Source organism: Aquarana catesbeiana, linkage group LG07 (assembly GCF_042186555.1).
Source record: "Aquarana catesbeiana isolate 2022-GZ linkage group LG07, ASM4218655v1, whole genome shotgun sequence".
NCBI classification, from domain to species: Eukaryota; Metazoa; Chordata; class Amphibia; order Anura; family Ranidae; genus Aquarana; species Aquarana catesbeiana.
Window position 1 is genome coordinate 194426326 of NC_133330.1, and position 25422 is coordinate 194451747.

Sequence of the window (25422 nt, forward strand, 5' to 3'; positions counted from 1 at the left end):
TCCAGCCAGAACCTGCTTGAGTGTGCTAGGCTCCATGTCTGCAACCCTGCCCATGGTGCAGTGGTCACAATGGCACGAGAGTCCTGCAAAACTCATTTCTAAGGCAGTGGGATGGCGTATCGATGTGTCAGACCATTACCATTTCCATACCAATGAAGCAATCAGTGTGGTGGTGGACACACTTAACCAACCTCAGGAAATACAAGCTGATAGTTCCTCCAGACCCAATAATAGTCACTTCGGATGCCTGTCAGAGCGGCTGGGGAGCTCACTGTCAAGATCAAGCAGCGCAGGGCCGATGGCCGTTCCAGGCCCAGGATATAGTATCGAATGTACTGGAACTCAGGGCAGCTTTTCAGGCCCTCATGGCATTTGACCAGTCCTCAGAGGGAAGAACGTGCTTATCCGGATGGACAACAAGGTGGCAGTGTCCTACATCCAGAGGCAAGGGGGTACCAAGAGTCTCACACTGATGGAGGAAGTCCGTCCTATCTTGGAATGGGCACAGGCGCACCTAGCAGACTTAAAAGCAATATATGTTCCTGCGGCACAAAACACGTTAGCCGATTACCTGAGTCGAGAGACTCTTTCAAACAACGAATGGTCCCTGAGTCTCCAGGCCTTTTCTCTTCTTACGCAGACATGGGGAATGCCAGAGATCTACTTAGCAGCCACACCTGCGAATACGAAGTGTCGGAGGTTTCTGTCCAGAGCATCGTTTCCTTCAACCGAAGGGATAGATTGTCTAATTCACCCATGGAACTTCAAGTTGGGGTACATATTCCCGCCAACTCCATTAATCGCGAGATTCCTGTCCAGGCTTCGGAGATCCTCAGCCACGGTAATCGCGGTAATCCCTCTCTGGCCGAGAAGACCATGGTTCACGACCCTATTGCAGCTCAGCCTTCAACCTCCAATCCTTCTTCCGGTAACCCCGGATTTGCTATTTCAAGGCCAATTTCTACACCCAGCTCCAGAGAAGTTGCATCTGATGGCATGGAAGTTGAAAGGGTTAGGTTAAGGGAACAAGGCTTCTCTCAGGAAGTAATATCAACCCTGATGCAAGCCAGGAATAATACCACCAACACCACCTATACAAGAATTTGTAACAGGTTCTTTACCATGGCACAGCTGAAGGGATGGGATCCCATTGCTCCAGAACCCTCTCACATCTTAGAGTTCCTCCAGTCAGGAATCAACAAAAGTCTAAGTTCAAAGAACCCTTAAGGTACAAGTATCCGCCTTGTCGGCCAAAACAGGCACTAGATGGGCATTACATCCGCTGGTAATTCAATTCCTGGGAGCCTGTCTGAAAATCAAACCTCCCAAGAAACCAGCTTTTCCATCATGGGATCTCTCAGTAGTTCTCGATGCCTTCACCAATCCTCCTTTTACTCCATCTGAATCAATCTCTCTGTGGGATCTGACTCTAAAACTGTCTCATTGCAATTACATCAGCAAAGAGGGTATCTGAAATCCAAGCACTGATGGCATCAGAACCTAACTTAGTATTCTTTGCTGATAAAGTAGTACTAAGACCTTCAGACCACTTCAACCCGAAGGTAGCAACTTCCTTCCACTACAACCAAGATACTGTCTTACCATCCTTCACTAATGATCAAGGTGAACCTCATCCTCTGGATGTTAAAACAACCATCATTAGTTACCTGGCGGCTACAACTCCTTTTAGGAAAACGGATACCCTCATGGTCATTCCACATGGAAACAGACGAGGTCAAGCGGCTACTTCACGTACTATTGCCTCCTGGTTAGTCAAGTCCATCAAGAAGGCATACTCCATGCGTCATCTGGCAATTCCCGAAGGCATCAGGGCTCACTTAACCAGGGCAGTGGCTACCTCCTGGGCAGCGTATTGCAGGGTTTCACCGGAGGCGATTTGCAAAGCAGCAACTTGGTCCTCCAGACACACTTTCATTTCTCACTATAGAGTGGATTCTGCTCACTTGGCTATGGCAGACTTCGATAATTCTGTTGTTAGAGCCAATTCTTCCGCATTATAAGGATTAAATATTATTTTCTTGCATCCACCCGACTGGCGAGTTATTTCCCAGTGTGTGCTGCCAATGAGGTGTCAGGAAAACGGAAAATTGTATACTCACCTTTCCGTAATTTTTCTTTCCTGACGCCTCTCCATGGCAGCACACAGATTCCCACCCAGTTTTCTGTGGTGATATATTTACAGAGAATGCAGCGGGGTGTCTCCCCTTCAAATTTAGAGCTAACCAATCCTGTCAGGTTGTGGGGGCGGAGTCACAACCCAGTGTGTGCTGCCATGGAGAGGTGTCAGGAAAGGAAAATTACGAAAAGGTGAGTATACAATTTTCCGTTTTTGGTCTCATCTGACCAGAGCACCTTCTTCCATGTGTTTGCTGTGTCCCCCACTTGGCTTCTCACAAACTGCATAATGCTCTCCTTGCCCGACCTGTCGGTTTAGGTGGACGGCCATGTCTTAGTAGGTTTGCAGTTGTGCCATACTCATTACATTCTCATGTGATGGATTGAACAGTACTCCGTGAGATGTTCAAAGCTTGAGATATTTTTTTATAACCTAACCCTGCTTTAAACTACTCCACAACTTTATCCCTGACCTGTCTAGTGTGTTCCTTCGCCTTCATGATAATTGTTCACTAAGGTTGTCTAACAATCCTCTGAGAGCTTCACAGAACAGCTGTATTTATACTGAGATTAAATTATACACTGGTGGTCTCTATTTACCAATTATGTGACTAGATTTTAGATAGAGGTATCGGAGTAAGGCTCGGTTCACACTAGGGGCGGCACGACTTGCAGGTTGCCTCACCGAGGCGACCTGCACACGACTGCCACGGCGACTTGCAAAACGACTTCTGTATAGAAGTCTATGCAAGTCGCCTCAAGTCGCCCCAAAAGAAGTACAGGAACCTTTTTCTAAGTCGGAGCGACTTGCGTCGCTCCTATTAGAACGGTTCCATTGTACAGAACGGGAGGTGACTTGTCAGGTGACTAGGTCGCCTGACAAGTTGCCCCTGTGTGAACCGGCACTCAAGGGGGCTGAATACAAATGCACGCCACACTTTTCAGATATTTTAATTGTATAAAATTTGGAAAACCATTTATCATTTTCCTTCCACTTCTCAAGTATGGGCCACTTTGTGTTGGTCTATCGCAGTGATGGCGAACCCTGGCACCCCAGATGTTTTGGAACTACATTTCCCATGATGCTCATGCTCTCTGCAGTGTAATTGAGTATCATGGGAAATGTAGTTCCAAAACATCTGGGGTGCCAAGGTTCGCCATCACTGGTCTATCGCATAAAATCCCAATAAAATACATTTGTTTTTGTTGTGACAATGTGGAAAATATCAAGGGGTATGAATACTTTTTCAAGGCACTGTAACTTGATTAACACTGGCACCGTTTTCATTATGACTGCTTTGTGTATTGTATGTTCATTTTTACTTTTAGGCCTCATGCACACTGGACATTATAATAACGCTATAAAAACCCCAGTTGCTTTGCAGTGAGTTTTTAAAAGTTTTTGCAATAGCGGTTTTTTAATTTTTTTTTTAATACTCTTTATTACAAATTTTGTAAAAATGAATCCACATAATTTAACATTTTGTATCCTTATACAATTCTTCATATATTTCCATTTCCATTTCCATTCTTTCCTGTCAGTCACTCCATTCTCACTCCTTCACTCTCTCCATGGTCACTTTATACTTCATTTTCAGGTATTCCTACATCCAATGTAAAACATGATCTATTCCGATTTGCCCATATATTCTCAAATCTCTGCAGATTACCCCTTTGTTAATACATTATTCTTTCATATGGTAAAACCTGATTTACTGCTCTCACCCACTGGGTCACTGTCGGTGGGTTCGGCTGAATCCATTTCTCTACTATTTGTTTTCTTGCGAGAAATAATACTTCCTGCAGGAACATCCTATTATATCTGCTACTACCTCTCTTCTCCCTTCGTACTCCCAACAAACAGAGTTCAAGAGTGGCCATAATTGGTTCATTTAACACTTTTCCTATTTTCCTGATCACCTGTTGCCAGTAATTTTCTATATTGCCACAATACCACATTACGTGGAGGAAGTCCTCCCCTTCTTGCCCACATCTTGTGCAATTCGGTTCAGTCATTCTCCCCATTTTATACAACCTATTTGGGACCAGGTAAGTCTGATATACAATATTTAACTGAATTATCCTGTTATTCATTGCTGGGGATACTTTCAAATGGGAGGAGCAGACTTCATCCCATTCCTGATCACTCATGTCTGGGATAGCTACTTGCCATTTATTCCTTATTTCCATTGGTTCCCCTCCTATTTTACTCTGTAGCAGATGTGAATAAAGTTTGGCTACTAGTCCTTTTGGTCCCTGCGATCTCAAAATACCTGTAAGAGGATATTTAGATGTTTTTAATTCCTTTCCTCTAAACTGTGTCTGTAGCACTTGTTTGAGCTGAAGATATCTATAAAACGGTTTACGTGATAAATTATATCGTTTACATAAATTTTCGTAGGGTACTATTATATTTCTATCGTACACCTGACCAATACTTATCACCTCATTCTGTTTCCAGAATTTGCTATCCTCAAATTTTTCCAGTTGCTCAAATGCTGGATTATTCTACAAAGCAGTTTCTGGTGGGATATCAGAAAATCCCGTTAGTTTTTTTGCTTCCTTCCAGACTGCTCTGGCTAGCTTTAGCAGGGGAATTCTTATTCCCACACTCCTCAGGTCCTTTATTTCTAGTCCTACAAAGAAATCTTCTACTTGCATCTTGCTTAATAAATACTCCTCAATTCTTGTTTTTTTACTCCTGTCCTACCCAGCATCTTAAATGCTTCAGTTGCCCAGCCAGATAATATAAATATAGGTCCGGCAAAGCCAACCCTGCTGCAGTTTTAGGTCTATGTAGCTTATTAAGTTTTAATTTGCTTTTATGATATGCCCAAATAAACCTAGTTATCTGTGAATTCAGGTCTTTAAATATCTGTTTTGGTATTTTTACCGAGGAATGTGCAAAAAGATACAGGCACTTGGGCAATATAATAGATTTAATCAGCTGAATTCTACCCGCCATTGATATTGGTAGTTTTATCCATTTTGCCAATTTTATCTTGACATATTCTACCAGGGGGAGTATATTAACTTTCAGGGCTTCCTCAGGATCTAACGTAATGTTTATTCCTAAGTATTTAAATGCTTCAACTATTTTTAATGGGGTCTGGGCTCTCATTCCATTTCATGGTCAAAGCAGCATCATTGCGGATTTCTGCCAGTTTATTTTGAGTCCTGGAAATATCCCATATGTTTCTATTATTTTCATCGCCTCCCTCAGGGAGGTATGCGCATCCCCCATGTATAATATGATGTCATCAGCATATAAACCTATGTGTTCTATTTTTTTCCCCCTCTTTTAATCCCTTTGTACTTTTTTGATTGTCTAAATCTATTTGCCAGTGCCTCAATTGCCAAGGCAAATAGCTGGGGGGACAATGGACACCCCTGTCTCGTTCCCCTGTATAGTTTTATTGTAGAAGATAGTGTCCTATTTATTAGTAGGTTTGAACATGGTTGTTTGTAAATTATTCTTACCCATTTTCTGAATTTTTCCCCAAATCCATTTTTTTCAATACTATCTGTAAGAATTCCCATTCTACGGAGTCAAATGCCCTGGCCGTATCCAATGAAGCCAAGGCACTTGACTCCGGAATAAGCTCCCTCATCTGTACCATGAATTGGGTTTTTCTGATATTGATTGAGGTAGATTTCCCTGGCATAAATGGGTGGTTTATGGGCCTACCTTCAGGTGTTGACACTGGTATAACCAATACAGGAAGTTGACTCCCCTATATAACCCCTCCTCCTTCCAGGAGTCCTCAGTTTTTTCGCCAGTGTCTAAGGTGTTGGTCACAAGTGAAGATGTGCTCTGAGGAGCTCCAGGGAGGGATCCATGCTGGATTTAAAAAACCTCCACAACTGGATCCATCCTCGCCACTGAGGCCATAGGATGGTACCTGGGCCTCGCATTGAAGAACGAGGTTTTGCCTGTAAGCTTCTCTTTGAGAGCTGGACCCTAGGAACCAGGACTCTTTTTTTTGGTTTCTCATATTACCTAAAGTTGTTCCTGAGGGGTGCTATACAGGTCCAAAGGAGCGGAACCCCTATTAAAAAGGGCCCCAGTCTTTGAAGGTTTAACTATGCTGCCCGCTGTGATGAGTGAAAGTTGGATCTGTCTGTTAAATCAGCAGTATCCTGCAGCGAGGATAAGGTAAGGGGAGAAGCCTAGGAACTGTAAAAAGTCCACCTATGCCCTTTTCTCCAAAAAATACATATATAAAATGTATAACTGTATGCCTTAAAATCTCTCCTCTAGAGGGAGTATATTACACTTACCTAGTACGATGCCTTTTTCAGCAGCTCTGTGTCTGGCTATAGCAGCGGGTGTGGTCCCTGCAGCCAGAGGGGAGTTCTTAATTGAACAGATGGTGTTCCTCTTCTGAGGGATCTAAAGGGGTTCCAGCAGTAGTTTATGAACATAAAAAAACAGCCATTTGCATTTTTTTGTATAAAGTGAAGTTTTCCTTTTAAAACTAGGAGCCTAACAAAAACTGCTGATAAAAATTCCCCTCCCCCTCCCCTCTCCTCCTGGAGAGGTGCGGTAACAGCTGACACTTGTGTGTAATCAGGTTCTCACCTGAGGTTTAACACAGACGCTCTCAGTTCATATGCTGAAGACAGAAGTCTGTCACACTAAGAGACACAGGAGCGCTGGGCATGTAAAGGTGTGTAAACAGGCATTTCCAGCACAGGAAATATTATGGTACTCAGCATCAAAGCCTGATCCTTATGGTGACATTGTTTTCTTTTGCTAAAACTATTGTTCAGCAAATACCATAATTTGTTAAAGTGCCTCTGCTGTTGTGCTTGGCACATTTGATTTCCAGTGTACCACAAAGGTACCAAGGATTCCACCCCCAGGCGCTGGGAACTCCAGTCATGCCTCCACACTGTCATCCTCTCCAGGGAGACCTGACATGGCAAGCCAGGGTGAGTCATCGGAAGCAATTGGTGGTGCAACTGCTTCTCGCACTTCAGCCCCTGTGTATGTGACTGAAGATGCATTCTCCTCTGCCCTGTTGGGCTTAGAAGGAAGATTAGCGGCTTTAATCGCATTCTCCATCCAAGAGGATAGGAAGCATGCTAGATCCCCCACCTCAAACCCCCTTTTTCCAAGGGAACAGTGGGCACAGGATGAGGTGTTATCCTCAGGTGATCATGGGGAAAAACAAGCCAAATTTGTCCTCTGTGGAGGAAACAACAGTTGATGAACCTTATGTAACCTCACAGCCTGACAGATTGATGGTACAAACTCTTACAGAGATGGTTCATTCCACTTTTTATACTACTCCTAACAGAGTAAGCTGAAAGTCCAGGTCCCTTCTTTGGTTTTACAAAAAAAAAAAAAAGAAAAAACCTTTTACAGCGCTTATTTATGCTGAATGGGATCATCTGGATAAGCATTTTTCCCTCCAAAGAGTTTCTTAGTTCTCTATCAGGGAGGAAAAATTTACAAAGGTTGGTAAGTACCAGCAATAGACGCTGCGATTTCCAGCATCAATAAAGATGCATAATTGCTTAAGCATCCAACAAATAAGGTTAAAATCCTCCTACCAATAGCGCTATGTTTTGCCATAGATGCCATAAAAGACCCTATCCACCAGGCATCTCGCCTTGCGCTTGTGCTAAAACACATGCTTAGGACCCTGTGGTTAAAAGGGTTGGTCAGCCGAAGCATCTTGCAAAAAAAGGGTGTCTGACTAGTTTCCTTTTCATTGGGGAAGGTTTGGTGAAATACATCCAAATGATTTCTAGCAGTAAAGCTCTTTTGTCCAGCAGAAGGTATAAATTGTCCTTTTATTTAAAAAGTGAAGCCACAACAGCTCACAGGTTAAGTACTCTGACGGCCAGTGCAGCCATGGGAGACTTCCTGACAGACATGGGTTCAGATCCACATGTCGGCGTTCACTAGTGAAGGAGCCACTCCTCACAGGTTAACTAATCTCACGGCCAGCGTAGCCATGAGAGACGTGGGACCTCGTCCTCACGTTGGCTCCTTGTGTCCTTGAACAAGTCACTTAAACGGATTCCTTCCCCTGCACAGGGGCAGCTGCCTCTAGGCAGCGGTGACGGCCTCCACCGTCAGACTCTAGGGCATGATTTCCAAGGAGTACTGTTCAGATCTGTGCGACTTCAAGGTAGTCTCTGCACTACTTTGGTACCACTTTGATGCGACTTGAGGTTCATAGACCTCTATACACAGGCATTGTTTCTTGTCGCATCAAAATCGCACCCCGACATATTCTCAGCGGCAAAAGATCACGGTAAAATCACGCAACTTTGGGGTTGCAATAGTGGAAACTGAGCCTAAGAGGAGAAAATATTCAGCCCCTGTATACATGATTGAAAATGCGTTTTTCCTCCGCCCTGCAGGGCCTAGAAGGAAAATTAGCGACTTTAATCGCATCCGCTATCCAAGAATGGGAAGAGTGTTAGATCCCCCTCCCCCACCTGAGATCCCTTATCAAGGGAACAGTGGGTAGAGGAGGAAGGATTACCCTCAGGTATTCGGGAAGAAAGGCAAACCGAGTACTCCTCTGCAGAGGAGACAACTAGAGTTGAACTTTTTTTCAGCTTCGCAATCTGAGAAATTGCTGGTACAAACCTCTTACAGAGATGATTTGTGCCTCTTTCAAGCTACCTCTAGTAGAGTCAGCTGATAGTTCTGTTTTTTCTTAGGTTCCTTGGAACCTTCACTGCCTTCTTCATGCGTTTCCTGTACATGTACAGAGCCATGCAGAAATTCAACAGATCCATTCTAGATCTAAAAGAATCTAAATCAGTTCCTGAAGATCCGCTCCTTTCTATGGAGTCGATCAAGTCAGTAGTTTCTATCCTGCAAGGAGGAAAACTTCTGGCGCCTATCGGCATCAGGGATGCATATCTGCATGTCCATATATTTCCCGCTCACCAAAGGTTTCTGCAGTTCGAAGTAGAACAGCAGCATTTCAGTTTATAGCCTTGCTCTTCGGGCTAGCTACAGCACCTCGAGTGTTCACAAAAGTGCTGGCCCCACCTGTAGCCAGGTCAAGGGCACAGGGCTTAAACAGTCTTGGCATACCTAGACAATCTATTTGCTAATAGACCAATCGCTGGTTAGAGTAAGGTGTACGCATTACAACCAGTTACCTGGAAAGGTCTGGGTTGCGTTCTCAACCTAGTAAAGTCTCCATTAAAATTGCTAAAAAAAGGGCTGCAGTATTTGGGTCTGATCATAGATACAGCCCAGAAAAAGGGTCTTCTTGCCCAGAAAAAAAAAAAAAACACAACTCCATGAAAGAGTTGGTGCGGATGGTCAGGTGAAAAGGAGGTCCCTCCATTCACCTTTGCATGAGGTTGTTAGAAAGGATGGTGGCTTCATTCGAAACAGTTCCCTTTGCCCAGTTCCATTCGAGACTGTTGCAAAACAGTATTCTATTTGCTTGGAACAAAACGATCCAAGCTTTGGACTTGCCAATGCGGCTGTCCCCAAGGGTGTCCCAAAGCCTCATTTGGTGGTTACTAAAGAATGTCCTAAAGGGTAAATCCTTCAGACCACTTATCTGGAAAGTGGTAATGACAGAGAAGACAACTGTCCAAGGACAGTGTTCAAGAACCGAAAGGGCCTTGCACATCAACATCCTAGAGATTCGGGCAGTGCGTCTGGCTCTAAAAAGCCTGGACTTCCAGGTTAAGGGATTGTCCCGACAGGATCCAATCCGTCAATGCCACGGCTATGGCCTATATCTATCGCCAAAAGGGGCACCAACAATCTCTCAGTGCAGAGAGAAGTGAACCATATTCTAATTTGGGCAGAAAGAAATATTCCGTGCCCATCGGCAGTCTTCATTCCGAGAATAGAGAATTGGCACACGCACTACATGTGCCACCAGCAGATTATTCCCAGGGGAATGGTCTATTCACCCTGACGTGTTTTGGGCTGTTTGTCAAGGATGGGCGACTCCGGATGTAGATCTTCTAGCATCCAGTGCAACATAAAGTTAGTCAACTTTGTGTCCACTATAAGATGAAACAATTAGCGCCACAAGTAAAAAATATTGTGATGCTTAAATAAGATAACCTAATAATAAACGTGCACAGCTGCTAAACATTCCAAGTGGTACACCACACTAATTTCAAAATGGATAGTAAATAATAAATGTAGCGCTATGTGTAAAATTATAAATATGAAGTGCAAATCTCTAAAATAAATAAATCCTACATATAAATGAATAGTCCATAAAATGAAAAAATAAAGAAATAAAACATGAAAAACTCTTCTTGTGATCAGTGTATCCACACAATTCCCCCACAGTGATTGTTTGTTTGTCCTCAAAAGGAGTGCACACCACCACCAGTAAAAATGCGCGCTCACCTCCCAGATGAGTCAAAACTCATATGCGGATCCCCCCACGAGCTCTTTGCTCTCACTTCCTCTTCCCAATCAATGGTGGGTAATCCAGATGGCTCTTTTCTTAATGGTAACTCAGCTCATTAATATCCAAAGAAGCGGATCATCTCCCAGCTTGGCTCAAGAATCCATGAGTTCAGGACATGTAAATAATAAGTATAGAGACCATAGTGTTCTCCGTATACAAATTTATTCAAAGCCCCCAAATAGACAAGTTGCACTTACAAAATAAAAACTTTAAAATCGCATAAAAACCTCCAGAGTAGCACGACCGTGTCCACATACACAGTGCTTGGCTGGACGTGACTATCAGCTCCTCCCTTCTAGATGCGTATTGGCCGATCACAGGCCTTCCTCAGTAGATGTGTCCACAACAAAGGAACCATTCGCATGCAGAACAGATGCGTTGGTGATACTGTGGGATCAGCTTTTACTGATCTATGCATTTACCCCAATTCAGTTACTGCCTTGACTTCTTTGCAGGATCAAGCTGGAAAGAAAAACGGTAATTCTGGCAGAACCAGCATGGCCCAGAAGGTCATGGTATGTGGAGGATCTGTGGTCCCTTCCACTAAGGCCAGACCTGCTCTCACAGGGGCCGGTATTCCATCCTACTTTATGAATGCTAAATTTAACGGCCTGGCTATTGAGACCCACATTCTGAAAAGACGTGGGCTTTCCAGGGCAGTTATTTCTACTTTAATGCTAGGAAGCCAGCTTCTAGAGCTATATATTATAGAGTCTGGAAAACTTATGTTTCCTGGTGTGAATCCAAGGGTTGGCACCCTCGGAGATATATTAAAGGCAGAATTCTTGCCTTTCTACAAGTAGGTGTAAAGATGAAGTTGGCCCTGAGTACTATTAAGGACCAAGTCTCAGCCTTATCAATTTTATTTCAAAGACCACTTGCTACGCATTCTTTAGTCCGGGGCTTCATGCAAGGAGTGATGCGGATTAATCCGCCAGTTAAATCACCCTTAAGCCCTGGGGACTTGAATTTAGTTTTGTCAGTGTTACAAAAACCGCCATTCGAACCATTACAGCATATTCCCTTAGTCCTTCTGACTAGGAAGCTGATATTTTTGGTTGCTATATCCTTAGCAAGGAGGGTTTCAGAATTGGCTGCTCTTTCCTGTAAAGAGCCAGATTTGATTATTGTCCTTGATCTGTCCTTGATTATTCATGAGGACAGAGTGGTGTTACGCCCTCGTCCAGGCTTTTTGCCAAAAGTGGTTTCAGGCTTTCATCTGAATGAAGATATTGTCCTGCCATTGTTTTTTCCAAAACTATCTTCCAAGGAAGAAAAGTCACTACATTGTCTTGTGGTGAGAGCAGTGAAGATCTATTTAAAGAAAACTGCTCAGATTCGTAAGACTGATGTCTTATTTATTCTGCCAGAGGATCCTAAGAAAGGACAGGCAGCGTCAAAATCCACTGTGGCTAAGTGGATTTAGCAAGTTATAATTCAAACTTATGATTTAAGGGGAAAGATTCATCCTTTTCAAGTTAAGGCGCACTCTACCAGAGCGGTTGGTGCTTCTTGGGCAGTGCGTCACCAGGCCTCCGTGTCTCAGATCTGCAAGGCCGCAACTTGGTCTTCAGTACATACATTTACAAAGTTTTATCAAGTAGATGTAAGATGGAATGAGGATATCGCCTTTGGGTGCAGTGTGCTGCAGGCAGCAGTATAATTCCTCAAGGTCTGGGGGTGCCCTACGGGTTGTGTCTCCCTCCCCTCAAGTAGCATTGCTATGGGACATCCCACCAAGTAATTACTTGAGGCTCTGTGTCCTATGATGTACGATAAAGAAAATAGGATTTTTAAAACCGCTTACCTGTAAAATCTTTTTCTTGGAGTACATCATAGGACACAGAGCTCCCGCCCCTCTGTTTTATGGGGTGAGAGTATATTACTTATATTGCTTGGCTACAAAAACTGAGGACTCCTGGAAGGAGGAGGGGTTATATAGGGGAGTCAACTTCCTGTATTGGTTATACCGGTGTCAACACCTGAAGGTAGGCCCATAACCCACCAAGTAATTACTTGAGGCTCTGTGTCACATGATGTACTCCAAGAAAAGGATTTTACAGGTAAGCTGTTTTAAAAATCCTATTTTTTGGAAGCTCGTGAGTATCTCCTCTAATGTGTTTACCATCTCCCCTTTCTCATTTCTCACTTCTGAAATCGCCAGTGATGGAGTCTGTTGTTTTATCAAGAAGTTCAGTATCCTATTAGCTTGGTGTCCTTGCTCAAAATTTTGTTTTTGCTGAAATTTCTTACGTTTAGCATTAATTATTAATTGGTTCTTATACTGGCGCTCTAACCCTGCCCATCTTATCTGGTTTATATTTGAAGGTTTGGTTATGAACTCAGTTTCTGCTCGTGCGCACTCCTGCTCCAATTCCTCTTCTTCCTGTTTATTGGTTCGTTTTATATATGATATTGTAGATCTTGTTATACCTCTTATAAATGCCTTAAAGCTATCCCACAACATGCCCTCCATTTTCCTATCTCCATGCGCTTCCAAAAACATTTCCAGCTGCTCCGGTATTCTATTGTTTAGACCAATCTGGGTTAACCATCGAGATTGAATCCTATAGCCCGGACGTCTTCCTCTATTCCCTATTTTTAACTCAAAGGTCAACTCAGAGTGGTCAGACACTCCCCTAGGCCTATAAGTGGCGGATTGCACCATTGGGAGTATCATTAACGACATCGTGCATTTTGCCCTTATATAGGTAATTCGTATTGATTTCAGCCCATCTACTCCTCGACCCCCGCCACCCCCCCCCCCCCCCCCCTTATTCTTAAGAAGGAGTTTAAGGACAGGGGGAAGAAGAACAAACTAAAAAAAAAAAACCCAAAAATTAAAAAAAAAAGTCGCCAAGCCCCCCATTTGTTTGCACTCCCATATCCCTTCCTATCCATGTGAATATTTCATGTGCACCTCTCCCCTCCTACCCACTGCTATGTGCTTCCCTATATCTCCTGTGTTAGCTGTATATCCTCGCGTGCCAGCCATATTACATTTTAATCCCCCTCTTGTGTTACTTCTCCCTCTACCCCTTATCTCCCCCTATTCATAATCTACCCCCCCCCCTCCCCCCACATCTCCCCCCAACACTCCATTCTTCAGTGTTATGTATACTTGTGTTCATGCTTTTAGTCTTTAGTGTACATACCTCCCCATCCCCATCTTTCTCACTTCACTCATGTGTTCTCTATCCTTTAAACTTCATTCGCCCCATGCTCCCAAAAAAAAAAAAAAAACGCCCCCCCCCCCCTTCCCTCATGATCAAAGCAAAATCATAGACCCCCCCCATAGCGTCTATACTTTGGGGTTTTCCCTCAGCCCCCTATTTTCCCTTCTTTTAATGAGGTAATAGTTTAACAGTCCGCATCCAGTCTTTGGCTTGTTCCGCTGTACTGAAATGCATAGTCTTTCCCCCTTCCTCCACTCTCACCCGTGCTGGGTACGCCACAGAATATTAGATTCCTGCCTCTTTCTCCGTTTTACCTCATAAAAAGTAGCCCTTTGCTTTTGTAGCTCTAGGGAGAAGTCCGGGAATATTGACACTTTACTATTCTCATAATGAATCTCTCACTTTTGTCTTGCTTTCCGCAAAATCGCATCTCTGTCTCTGCAGTTCAATAATCGCGCCAGCAAAGGTCTAGGAGGGAGCCCTGGCTTTGGTACTGCTGCCGGCACCCTGTGTGCTCTTTCCACTGAAAATGCTGTTGAGACCTCCATATCTGGAAATACATTTTTCAACCATTTTTCTATAAAGTCTCCATGGTTAAACACCTCCACTTCCCCGGTAAACCGACTATTCTTAAATTATTGCTGCGCATGCGATTCTCAAAATCGTCTGTTTTTTGTTGCCATGTAACAGTCTGCTTTTCTGCTGATAATATTTTTTTGGGCATAGGGTTAACTGCATCTTCCAATATAGATATTCTATTTTCCACTTCTGCCATCCTATCTCTCATACTCTGCATCTCATATCTGATCAGTCCTATGTCATTTTTAATTTCATCCATTTTACCTGTCAGGGCTGCATTGCTTGAGTGGATGGCCTCCATTAATTGTGAATTCATCTGCTCCAGTGTCAGCTTAGGAGGCTTCTCCCGCTTTTCTGTCTTCTCAGGCTGCGGCTGGGGTGTGCTGGGCTTCTGGATCTCCAGAGCTGATGTTCCGCCGCTCCGTGTCTGTGGAGGGCTACGCCTGCTGTCTTGCCTGTCGATCGTGCAAACTCCATAAGGCGATCCGCCGCCGTCTGCTTGTTGCTCATCTCGCCGCCAGGAGTGTCTGTTTTCCGGGTTATGGGTCTCGGTAGCAGGGACTACACAGGATCCTGACAGAGGCTCAGGAGGCTGATCTCGGAACTCCCGCTAATCACATCCGCCCGTGTCAGCGGAAGTCACGCCCCCCCCTGCAATAGCGTTTTTAAGCGTGTGTGTGTTTTTTGTTTTTTTTTCTCTTTAATGAGATCAAAAACGTTAAACGCTGGTGAGCCACGTTTATCGGCGTTAGAGCGTTTTTACAGCCGAAAAACTCCTCTCAGAACCCACTAGTTTGGGGTTTTTTGTACAGCCAAAAAACACCCCAGCCAAAAACAGTTGATAACAGACTATGTGTGCATGGACACATAGGATAACATGTTGGAGAGTTTATTGACCATAGAAAAAAACATCTAAAGCCAGAAACAGCAGCTGTAAAAATGTCCAGTGTGCATGAGGCCTTATTTTGTTGGATTATGTGAACACTTTTCTGGCTGTTTTTGGGTTCCAAAAAAAAAACTAACAAATTTCCATGAGAAGAAGGGTTGTTTATTTCAATGCTCATACATTCATAGAAGTCCTTGTGTACTCATGTGACAGTTTAAAAAAGGAGACTTAAAAAAATCAGTTCAGCTCAGTGGTGGTCAAAGAGCAAACCAGCTCTGATTAAAGCACTGAAGTAGAAATCTCATTAAACCACATACTAGTGTTTTTTAAAAATAACTTTCCTACAGTTTAGGAACTTTTGGTGATACCAGTTGATTAACGGTTAGGATGTTTGTACATTTTGTTTAGCTTTGGATAAACTGACAATATGTGCTGATTTGTTTTAATGAAAATTACTGTAGTGTTCACTGTAGATGTGCTGTACTCCAAACAGAAAGCTGGGATCACTTTTAAGATGGACAATCGTTTGCCAAACCTGGTGAATCTGAATGAAGATCCTCAGCTTTCAGAGATGTTACTGTACATGATAAAAGAAGGAAAGACCACCGTGGGGAAATACTGTAAAGGCTCATCTCATGACATCCAGCTGTCTGGCGCACTTATCGCTGAAGACCATTGGTAAGGAGATACTAACAATGAATAGTGGTTATCTGCATGGGAGAAGGTGACAGCAAAAATGTAAAAATCTCTTAAAAACAGATCATCTCCTGTAGGCAATTAATTGGCTCTCTTGGTTAACTATAGTCCAATTTTATGTATTTATTTTTTGACAGTGTCATCACAAATATTGACAACATAGTTAGAATAATCCCAGCAGGAGAGGCAAAGACATATGTTAATGGTAACGAGATCTCGGCTTCCACTATTCTGCATCATGTAAGTTCAATCTTTTTTGTCTTGATGAAGCACTGAAAATGTGTGTAGTTATAACCTATATCTAGAGTGTTTTATCCAATGTATACATAATTTCAAATGTAACATTCAGGGTGATCGTGTGATTCTGGGAGGAGATCATTACTTCAGATTTAACCATCCAGTGGAGGTCCAGCAATTAAAAGGTCCATCCAGAGTTTCTACTGTATGCTCAGACGGTCCCAAGGACTTTGAATTTGCCAAGAATGAACTTCTCAAAGCCCAGAGAGCCAAGTGTGTAAACCATTTCCAATAGTTTTTTTTAGAAATGTTTAATACAACCCTGAATGCAAATTTATTTTGCTTTTGTAGATTGGAAGAGGAGATTGAAGAAGCACGGTTAAGAGCAAAGGAGGAGATGATGCGAGGAATCCAAATTGCAAAAGAGATGGCGCAGCAGGAGCTCAGCTGCCAGAAGTCAGAATTCGAAGAAAAGATCAAAGCACTAGAAGCCGAGCTGGTGAGTTCCAGTGAATAGTCATAATTTATACCTTTTATTTTTAAATGTGATTACTTTAGAAAGATATATTACAATTATTGGAAAAAATTAATATCTGCGCTTGGTGATTAAGTGATATACAGTAATAGAAATGACCAATTAATGACCTGCAGCTGAACACTATAACCCAGATATTGGGCACAGAATAGTAATGCAAATAATTGAGTGCAGCGCTAGGTTTAAGCACAAAATGACCCTGTGCATAAACAACGTATATGAAAAATACAACTGCAAAACAATTATATAAATGTGCTAAATGACACATGTTCAATAAATTGCAACTGTGCAGTGCAATATAATAAACTTTTTACTGTATATAACCAAGGAAAAGGTGCAAACATTTTTTGGTGCAGTTCTATGCGACTATGAATAGTAAAACCAGAATCGCATACAAAGCGCACAGGCGTGCAAAAAAGCAATATAAATGAAAGATTGATAACAAAAGTTCATATATTGCTGGAATCCAATACAGTGACTTCAAGTGCAACGTAGATCGGGTGCTTGACAGCGTGATTCCCTTCACCTCATTAAGATAAAATGCTTGCCAGAAAGCCTGCAACCTCCCTTACTCAGGGGGGCGTCAAACAGCGCTTTAGTAGAATCAAAGATTCACTGATTGTAAACTCTGGCGTTCCCCTCCGGAAAGATCCATAGACATCCGATGGAAACCCAATGGTTTAAGCAGCAGGAGATGCTAATATGTTTAAAAAAAAGAAAAGCTCCAATAGTGTAGAATGTCCTCCCAAAACGTTTTATTAAAAAAGGGGGAGTTGCAATACATAAACTCCAATGCAAGTGTAAAAGCACAGCAGTATTTGTTGCAAGGAAAAAAGACATACAAGCCCATTTGAATCAAGTCGTGCATGCGCAGAACATGTGTGCGTAGCGTCCCGACGATCGCTTCGTCAGATGTGACGTCATCAGGGGTACGCCCACACGCCTGTGCATTAAATAACTCACTGACAAAACGGGGAAGCGCTGCCATAGGTTGTGCGAAATGAAAAAAAGGGACAAATGGAGAAAAACCTTGGATTGTTAAAGATGAACCAGTCAATAAAGAATTGAATATGAACAGTGGAGGGGACGTCAACTATTATTAATAAAACAGTTGATGCCCCACTCCACATTCAAGCCATTAGGCACGTGAGACCCCAGTTTTATATATCCAATTTGTTTCAGTTCTGGATATGGTCCGTCTTCCATTGCTACCTTGCCAGTGAGGTATATATTTCTCAAGTGCAATGAAAGTGGTACCCATGAGGTCCCTATTGTGTTTTGAAACATTATGCTTGTCAAAACCTTTACGGATTTTGGTTATATGCTCGCCCAACCTGATATGTAACATTTGAATGGTGCGCCCAACATATTCAAGGCCACAGGGACACCTCAAAGGGTAAACGACACATTTTGTTCATGCAATAAAAGATTTTATAGGATATGTGACTCCTGTGCCAACTGAAGTGAATTTGGTCATTTTTTTTTACCACAGTGGGCATTGATTTTGCACACTTGGCATTTTCCACAGCGATAGTACCCGTTAAGGTCTCCAAAAAAGGTTGGTCAAACTGGTGGATCAAGAACATTGGGTGCTATAGAGTCTATAGACCTTAAGTTAGAAGCGCCCCTAAAGATAACACGAGGTCGGTCAGACAACAAAGGGCCCAAAACACGATCGTTCTTAATAATTCTTTCGATTGCCCAGTGTTGGCTAGAATATGTAGTAAGGAAGGCCAAACCAAAATCCTCTTTGTGGTCCACTTGAGGGGGCTTTTCACTTAGGAGTTCTTGACGATCTCTGTTAAGCCTTGCTGTCATATCCTTTAGCTAAAAATCTAGTTCTTAGAAATTAGGCTTCTCTGAAAAACTCATCTAATTATTGGAAAAACTGCATTTTTAGATAATAAAATATACCATTTATGATGTTCAGGAGGAGGAAACTCGGAGGAAACAGCAGCAGGAGATAACCACTCTGAAAGCAGCCAGCAAAATACAGGAACTGGAAGAGGTCAAGCTGCATCTTCAACAGGAGATTCAGCTCAACAAAAGACGATTAGAAATGGAAACTCTGACCACCAAGCAGGTAAAAAGTTGGTTATACTACACGTAAATTAAATATTTTGCTTTCTGTGCAGATAAGGAAGAGGCTTGGGTAGGGCAAACAATTGTAGAAAACCTCTTTCCATGTAAATATCTAATTGTCTGGGCAGGCTCATAGCATATTTTGGCAAGTTATGCATGCTCTCTCCCAGCTGTCAAGTGTAGTGTAGAACCCTCTTTAGCTGTGGCTGGTGGAAACTGAAATCAAACCTCATTAGGGAGTGCCCACAGTGATCCTTCACCATGTCTTTGCCTTACAATACCCGCCTTCCCCATCTGAAATTTTATTTAGTACCGAAAAAGTGGGATACAAACCACCCCTCCTCCGTAGCCAAGACTTAGTAGTAGCTTCCATCGGCAGAGTTGGACAGTTTTGCAGTGATGGCTATGCAGCAGTACCTTCCTTTACTCATCTTGAAAGGCATGCATACAACTTCCAATAATCACTGCATACCTCTCCTGCAACACATGCACAATTTCCCATATTCTATTCCTTAAACCCTAATGGCCATTTTTGCTTGTGCTTTTGTTTTTTTTTGCTTTTGGGGGGGTTTAAAAATTCTTTTTAGACCTAATGACTAGTTAAACCCCCCAAAACTAATTTTCTGAAAGCAGGCACCCTGGAGAAATAGAATAGTGGTAGTTCCAGTTTATGCCTCACAAAATTGACGCAATTGGGTTAATGTGCAAAATTTTAGAAATAAATATTAAGTTAATTTTAGGGCACACAAATGCAATATATTACTCAATGTGTTTACATTCGTATGTAGGGGTGGGTGCTCAAACATATATATTTTTTTTTTTTTTTTTTTTATCAAAGGGGTTAAATGCTGGGTGTAACTTTTTTTTTTTTTTTTTTTTTTTTAATTTTTACACTTTTTTTTTTTTTTCTTTCTTGTGACAGGTTTGCTTTTAATGAAAAGTCACAGCTCTTTTAAGATCCCTAATGTCTCATGTGCCCTGTATTGAAGTTAATGGAGTGCAGATGGCTCCCCATTAGCTTCTTCCTCAGCCACGGAGTTCGGGGAAAGTGACAGCAGGACTCTGAAGTGATGTTTTACATGCCATTTCTGGGTTCTTAGTAGAAAGGAGAGATCAGCGAATGGACATATGCTGATTTCCCTCCCCTCTGTCTGGCGACATGCAGCATGCTGGTCTGGGATAGTGAGGCTTGCTGGCTGTACAACACCATGAATGCTCCCAGCTGACAGTTTGCTTGTCTGTCAGATTTACACACGTGTGTGGGTAAACCACCCCCCCTGCTGTTGATTGTATGGTTTATATTGGTGGCAGTGAAAGGGTTAATTGCATCTGATTTCATTTCTAAGATTTGCATATTCTTCAAGTACATTTCTAAAATAAATGATTTGATCTATTATTTGTATATTATAATAATTGCAACATTTCAATTTTAAGACCCCCTTTTTTTTTTTTTTTTTTTTTTTAAATTCTTCTGTTATGTACTTGGGCAGGCATTAGAAGATCACACAGTTCGCCATGCCAAGATTTTGCAAGCACTGGAGGATGAAAAGCAAAAAATTGCTGGCGAAGTCCAGATGTTGCAAAAAGTGAAGAATAACAGAGAGAGGAGCGTGTCAGGTAACTGTAAGCATGTGCTTTGAAGAGCATTTTAAGGGTCCTTGCAAATGGTTGATTGACCGTGCTAATGTCTTTCCTCAACCTGGGCAGCCAAGGTGCAGCATACAGCCTTTCACAGACAGCACCACAGTACAGCAGCATACAGCTATTAATGTGTATGGGAGGCTGTATGCTGCACCTGGCAGTCTGTGCAGAGTAAAGATGCTGGTTTTTACATTGAACAGCCACTCATATATGCAAGATACCTGAAATGCTTTGTGTAGAAAGGCATTTAAACTAACCTACACATTCAATACTGTTTGGGAAATTTTTTATTTTAAAGGTGATCCATGATGAAATGAAAATGGTCAAATACAGATATAAATTAAATTTGTGGAAATTTCCATTACATTATTTGTCTACGTTTGCAAATGTACCCACGTCCCAGATATGTATGTATGTACGTACGTTTGTGTAAATGTATAGATATAGAGACAAACCACATATATTTCAGCCTTTCTTTATATTGGTGAATAGGGTACCACCAGTACATAACTAATTGTAACCTGGTTCTTTTATTCAGTTCCACCCACTTGGAGTTCATTGAAACTGTCTGTCATGATTCAGGAGGCCAACACAATTAGTGCCAAACTCCGAAAGCATACTGTATTCAGTAGGTAAGTGGTAATGCAAGCTTAGCCTTTAAATGTGAAGGGGTTTTAACAGTTTCTTTACTATAACACCTAATTTGCTGACCTAATTGCCCAGATCAGCTCTCGCACCAGTGTACGCCTTATGGACCAGAGCAATTTTACCATCTCTGTGATGGGCCTATTCATTCTGTGGTAACTGTCATTAATTAAGATAAGGTTATGCATATATCTTTTTTTTTTTTTCGGTACAAGACTCACTTTTGGCAATATTATATTGTAAAAAGTATTTTATTTTCTATACAGAATTTAGACAGAAAATGTAACAATATCCGCCCCCCCCCCCCCAAAAAAAACAAAAAAACAAAACACAATGTGCACGTTCCTGGTTTGAATTGTGTTAAAGTATAACCAAAGGCAAAAGTTGTTTTTTTTTTTTTTTTTTTTCCTCAAATCTCCTTTCAGGACATCCTTGGAGAGAGCGCAGCCCCACCCATTTTCCAGGAAACACATGCAGCCTTTGAATCCCTCCTCTTTTACCATGGCTTCAGTTATTGTGTTTCCTCCGCCATGGTGGAAGCGCTGGAGTGCAGTAACCATACCAGCACCCCCCAGTACGGGCGGGGGTGTTCCGGAGTCCCCAGCCTTTCCAGCTCAGGGGAATCAGTGGCCTGCAGGAGGTGTCAGCGTCGGAGTGCCTGGGGTTCGCAGGTATGGCTCAGGTGGCCGGGCGGTATGACGTTGCTGCGGTTCCGGGTCCTGGCTGGTGGGTGACGTCACATCTGGTGATGTGGCTTCCTGTGGGGGGCGTGGTGGCTAGTGGTTCCCGTCGCCTTGAACGCAGCGGCCGGGGGCGGGTCTACCAACTGGCACTTCCGGCCCTCATTGATGACGGTGGGACCGGGACATTTAAAACTAGATGGGGTTTTTCTCAGTCCCCGCTGCGCTCTCTGCTAAGGATGGACAGGGGACTGACAGCTGCGGCGGAAGCAGGCGCCCCAGGCACCGGTCAGGCCCAGGTAACAGGGGTACAGTGGTACCTTAGTTCTTCTTCATATGGGTTTATGTTTTGGTTATTTGTGTGATCCTCCCTGCAGGGAGCCTGTGGCTGCACGGTCAGAGGTAACTTCGCTCGAACCCTGCAGTTTGGACTTGGTGGTTGCTGCTATCTGGGGCTTGCACTGCTCGGGGCACCTTTCCCTTCTGTCTGGTGGTGGTCTATTTTTTCACTAAGGACAGGAAAAGTGTTCAGGGACCCTTAGGTGAGTTTCATTTTTCGCTTTGCAGGAAAAAGTGTTAGGAAAAACCAAGCATTCAAACCCACTAAGTCAGAGGAAATGCCCTTCCTGCAAGAACCCCCTCAGAGATTTGTGGCAGAAAGCAATGTGCAGGTCCTGTATTAAGGAGCTGGTTGAAGAGGAAACATCCCAGCAATACAAGGACATGTTCTCTTCAGTATGAGAGCTTACGAACTCATTGGTCAAAAATATGCTGGTACAGAGCCCGGCAGGTCAGGTTGAGCCCCAGCATCCACTGTCCAGCCCTAGGGCATCCACTTCTAGAACAGCAGAGGTCATTAACTCAGGGGATGAGGGAACAAGTACTCTTCCCTCCCTCAGGGACTTAGACGAGGAAGAAGAGGAGGATGATAGTCGAGCCTCTCGGTACAAACTATAACTGGAGGAAGTGGATGACCTTTTGAGAGCGATCTACACTACCCTCGAGATCCAGGAGGAAAAGGTGCAATTGTCGGTTCATGATAAAATGTACCAAGGATTAGATGACACTACACATAGTGTTTCTAGTCCATTGAATCCTCTCGGACGCAGTGACGAACGAATGGAAGGATCCTGAGATAGGCCCCTTCTTTTCCAAGACCCTTAGGAAAAGGTTTCCCTTTTTAAGATAAGGAGTCAGAGGTATGGAATAAGAAACCTCGTGTAGATGCCAGATTCTCACAGGTTTCTCGTTGCACAGACCTAGCATTCAAGGACATGGGGGTGCTGAAAAATGCGATGGATAAAAGAGTGGACTCCCTTTTGAAAAAAGCATGCGATTTCACAGGGGCCAGCCTCAAACCCACTATGGCTTCCACCGTTGTCGCAAGGAGCCTAGAATGCTGGGTAGAGAAGCTGAAGCGCCACTAAGAGGCACGTACATCTCAGAAATTCTGGAGTCCTTTCCATTGATACCGAAGGCACTGAAATACATGGCTGATGCATCAGCCGAATCAGTAAAGATGTCTGCAAGGTTGTCAGTGCTGGGGAACTCCAGACGTGCTGTTTGGTTAAAAACTTGGTCTGGTGGCACAGCTTCCAAGATAAAATTATGTGGCCTACCTTTTTCAGGCGATCTTCTTTTTGGTCTGGACCTTGAAATGGTCTTGGACAGGACAGCTGACAAGAAAAAGGCTTTCCCTTCCAAAAAGAAACAACCGATCAAGAAGAATTTTTCTGCTGTTCGACAGCTCCTCAAAAATGGGGATCAAGACCAGAAGTGGCACAAACCATCTACAAGCCTTAACGTGAAAAATGTCATCTCCCAGGGATACAGTCTGGAGTTTTCAGAGACCCCCCGAACAGATTTTATATTGCAGCTCTTCCAAAGGACCAAGAAAAAGCTTCCGCAATGATGAACCTGCTGCAGGATCTGATTCAACAGGAAGTGGTTATCGGGGTCCCAAATCATCAGGAATTCTGCGGCTTCTATTCCCACATCTTTTTGGTGAAAAAACCTTCGGGAAAGTATCGGTTGATTCTGAACTTAAGAATCCGGAACAGTTCAATCCGTTACAAACCTTTGCGGATGGATACGATCTATTCAGTAATGAAATTACTGACTCCAGAATATTTCATGGCATCCCTAGATCTAAGGGATGCCTATTTACACATCCTGATAGCTCAGGCTTCCTAACGCTTTCTCCGTCTGGCCCTCAACTTGGGGACTTCAGTTTGGCATCTGCAATTCAGAGCTCTGCCGTTCGGACTTTCATCATCCCCCCAGGATCTTTACAAAGATAATGGCGGAAGCCCTGGAGCCTCTGAAGCTAAGGGGGATTTTGGTCATCCCCTATCTGGACGACCTGTTTTTTGCAGACTCCAAAGAACAGGTCTTGACGAATCTTCAGATGTCTCAGGTTCACCTCATTAACTTGGGGTGGTTTCTGAATATAGAAAAACCAAATCTAGAACCATCACAGGAGATGAAGTTCCTGGGCTATTCGATAAACTCGGTGCTTCAAAACGTTTTTCTGCCACAAGAGAAGATGAAGATTCAATCTGCGGTGAGACAAATTCAAACCAATCTCTGTTTCAATCTGATCATCCATGGCAGTTTTGGGACTTCTCACGGCGTCGATTCCATCCATACAGTGGGCCAAACGACATTCCTCACCTCTCCAGATGAATATCTTACAAAAATGGTCACACCAGGAGTCGTTAGAAAAACAAATCAGGCTCACCTCAAACGTAAAGCGAGCACTCTGGTGGTGGAGGAATTCAACCTGGCAAGAGGTCTCGCCTGGGATTTTCCCCTAGACAAGTGTCTAACGACAGACGCAAGGGTTGGGAGCCCACCTGAAAGGCCAAACCGCTCGGGGGGAGCCTCGTCCAAAGTGGAAGCCCGAAAGTTCTCAAATTGGCGGGAACTAAAGGCCATTTTTCTCGTTACAAATTCTCTCGGACAATACAACTGCAGTAGCTTATGTATTGAAACAAGGGGAACCAGGAGCAGAGGACTCCTGGAGCTGGCCAGTCAGCTACTTACCTGGGCAGATCAAAATGTGGCCTCATTGTCATCCGTTCATCTAAAGGCATCCCAGAATCTGCTAGCAGACCTACTAAGCAGAAGTAGAGTGGTGGAAGCAGAGTGGAGTCTGAACCAAAAAGTCTTCTTGATGATCTCCGAAGCATGGGGGCAACCTCAAATAGATCTGTACTTTCGAGTTCTGTTGGCTCGCTAACGGAAGTTTTTCTCATTCCACTGAGAAGACCGAGCCATAGGCATAGATGCTGTCACCCATCCGTGGCATTACCAGCTGTGCTTCGCTTTCCCCCCTTCCCCCTGATACTGCTGGTCCTAAGGAAATTCAAGGAGGAAAATACCAAACTGATCCTGGTCACTCCCTTCTGGCCAAAGAGACCCTGGTTCGCGACACTACTAAACCTGGCCGCAAATCCTCCATGGAAGCTGCCATCCAGAAAGAACCTGCTAACACAGGGGTCAGTGAACCATCCGGAAGCAGACCGGTTACATCTAACTGCTTGGTTTCTGAAGAAGACCACCTAAAAGCCAAGGGACTGTCTGATAAATGAGTAAAGACCCTACTTTCCAGTAGGAAGGAGGTAACTTGGGCCATATACCTGAAGGTTTGGAAGAAGTTCAATTCTTGGTGCACTTCTAAGGGCCCCCAGGTCAAAAATTTAGT

At 43.3% G+C, this 25422-nt stretch overlaps 1 protein-coding gene across 1 annotated transcript in view; it reads left to right on the forward strand.

Moving 5' to 3' along the window:
• The window catches only part of KIF14 (kinesin family member 14), a 162775-nt gene that overhangs the window by 91730 nt on the left and 45623 nt on the right, over window positions 1–25422 (forward strand). The window contains exons 14-20 of the mRNA XM_073592947.1: window positions 15694–15878; window positions 16034–16136; window positions 16246–16406; window positions 16485–16632; window positions 18599–18751; window positions 20241–20367; window positions 20930–21023. Coding sequence (XP_073449048.1) covers window positions 15694–15878; window positions 16034–16136; window positions 16246–16406; window positions 16485–16632; window positions 18599–18751; window positions 20241–20367; window positions 20930–21023 — 971 coding nt within the window. The remainder of the gene's footprint in view (window positions 1–15693; window positions 15879–16033; window positions 16137–16245; window positions 16407–16484; window positions 16633–18598; window positions 18752–20240; window positions 20368–20929; window positions 21024–25422) is intronic.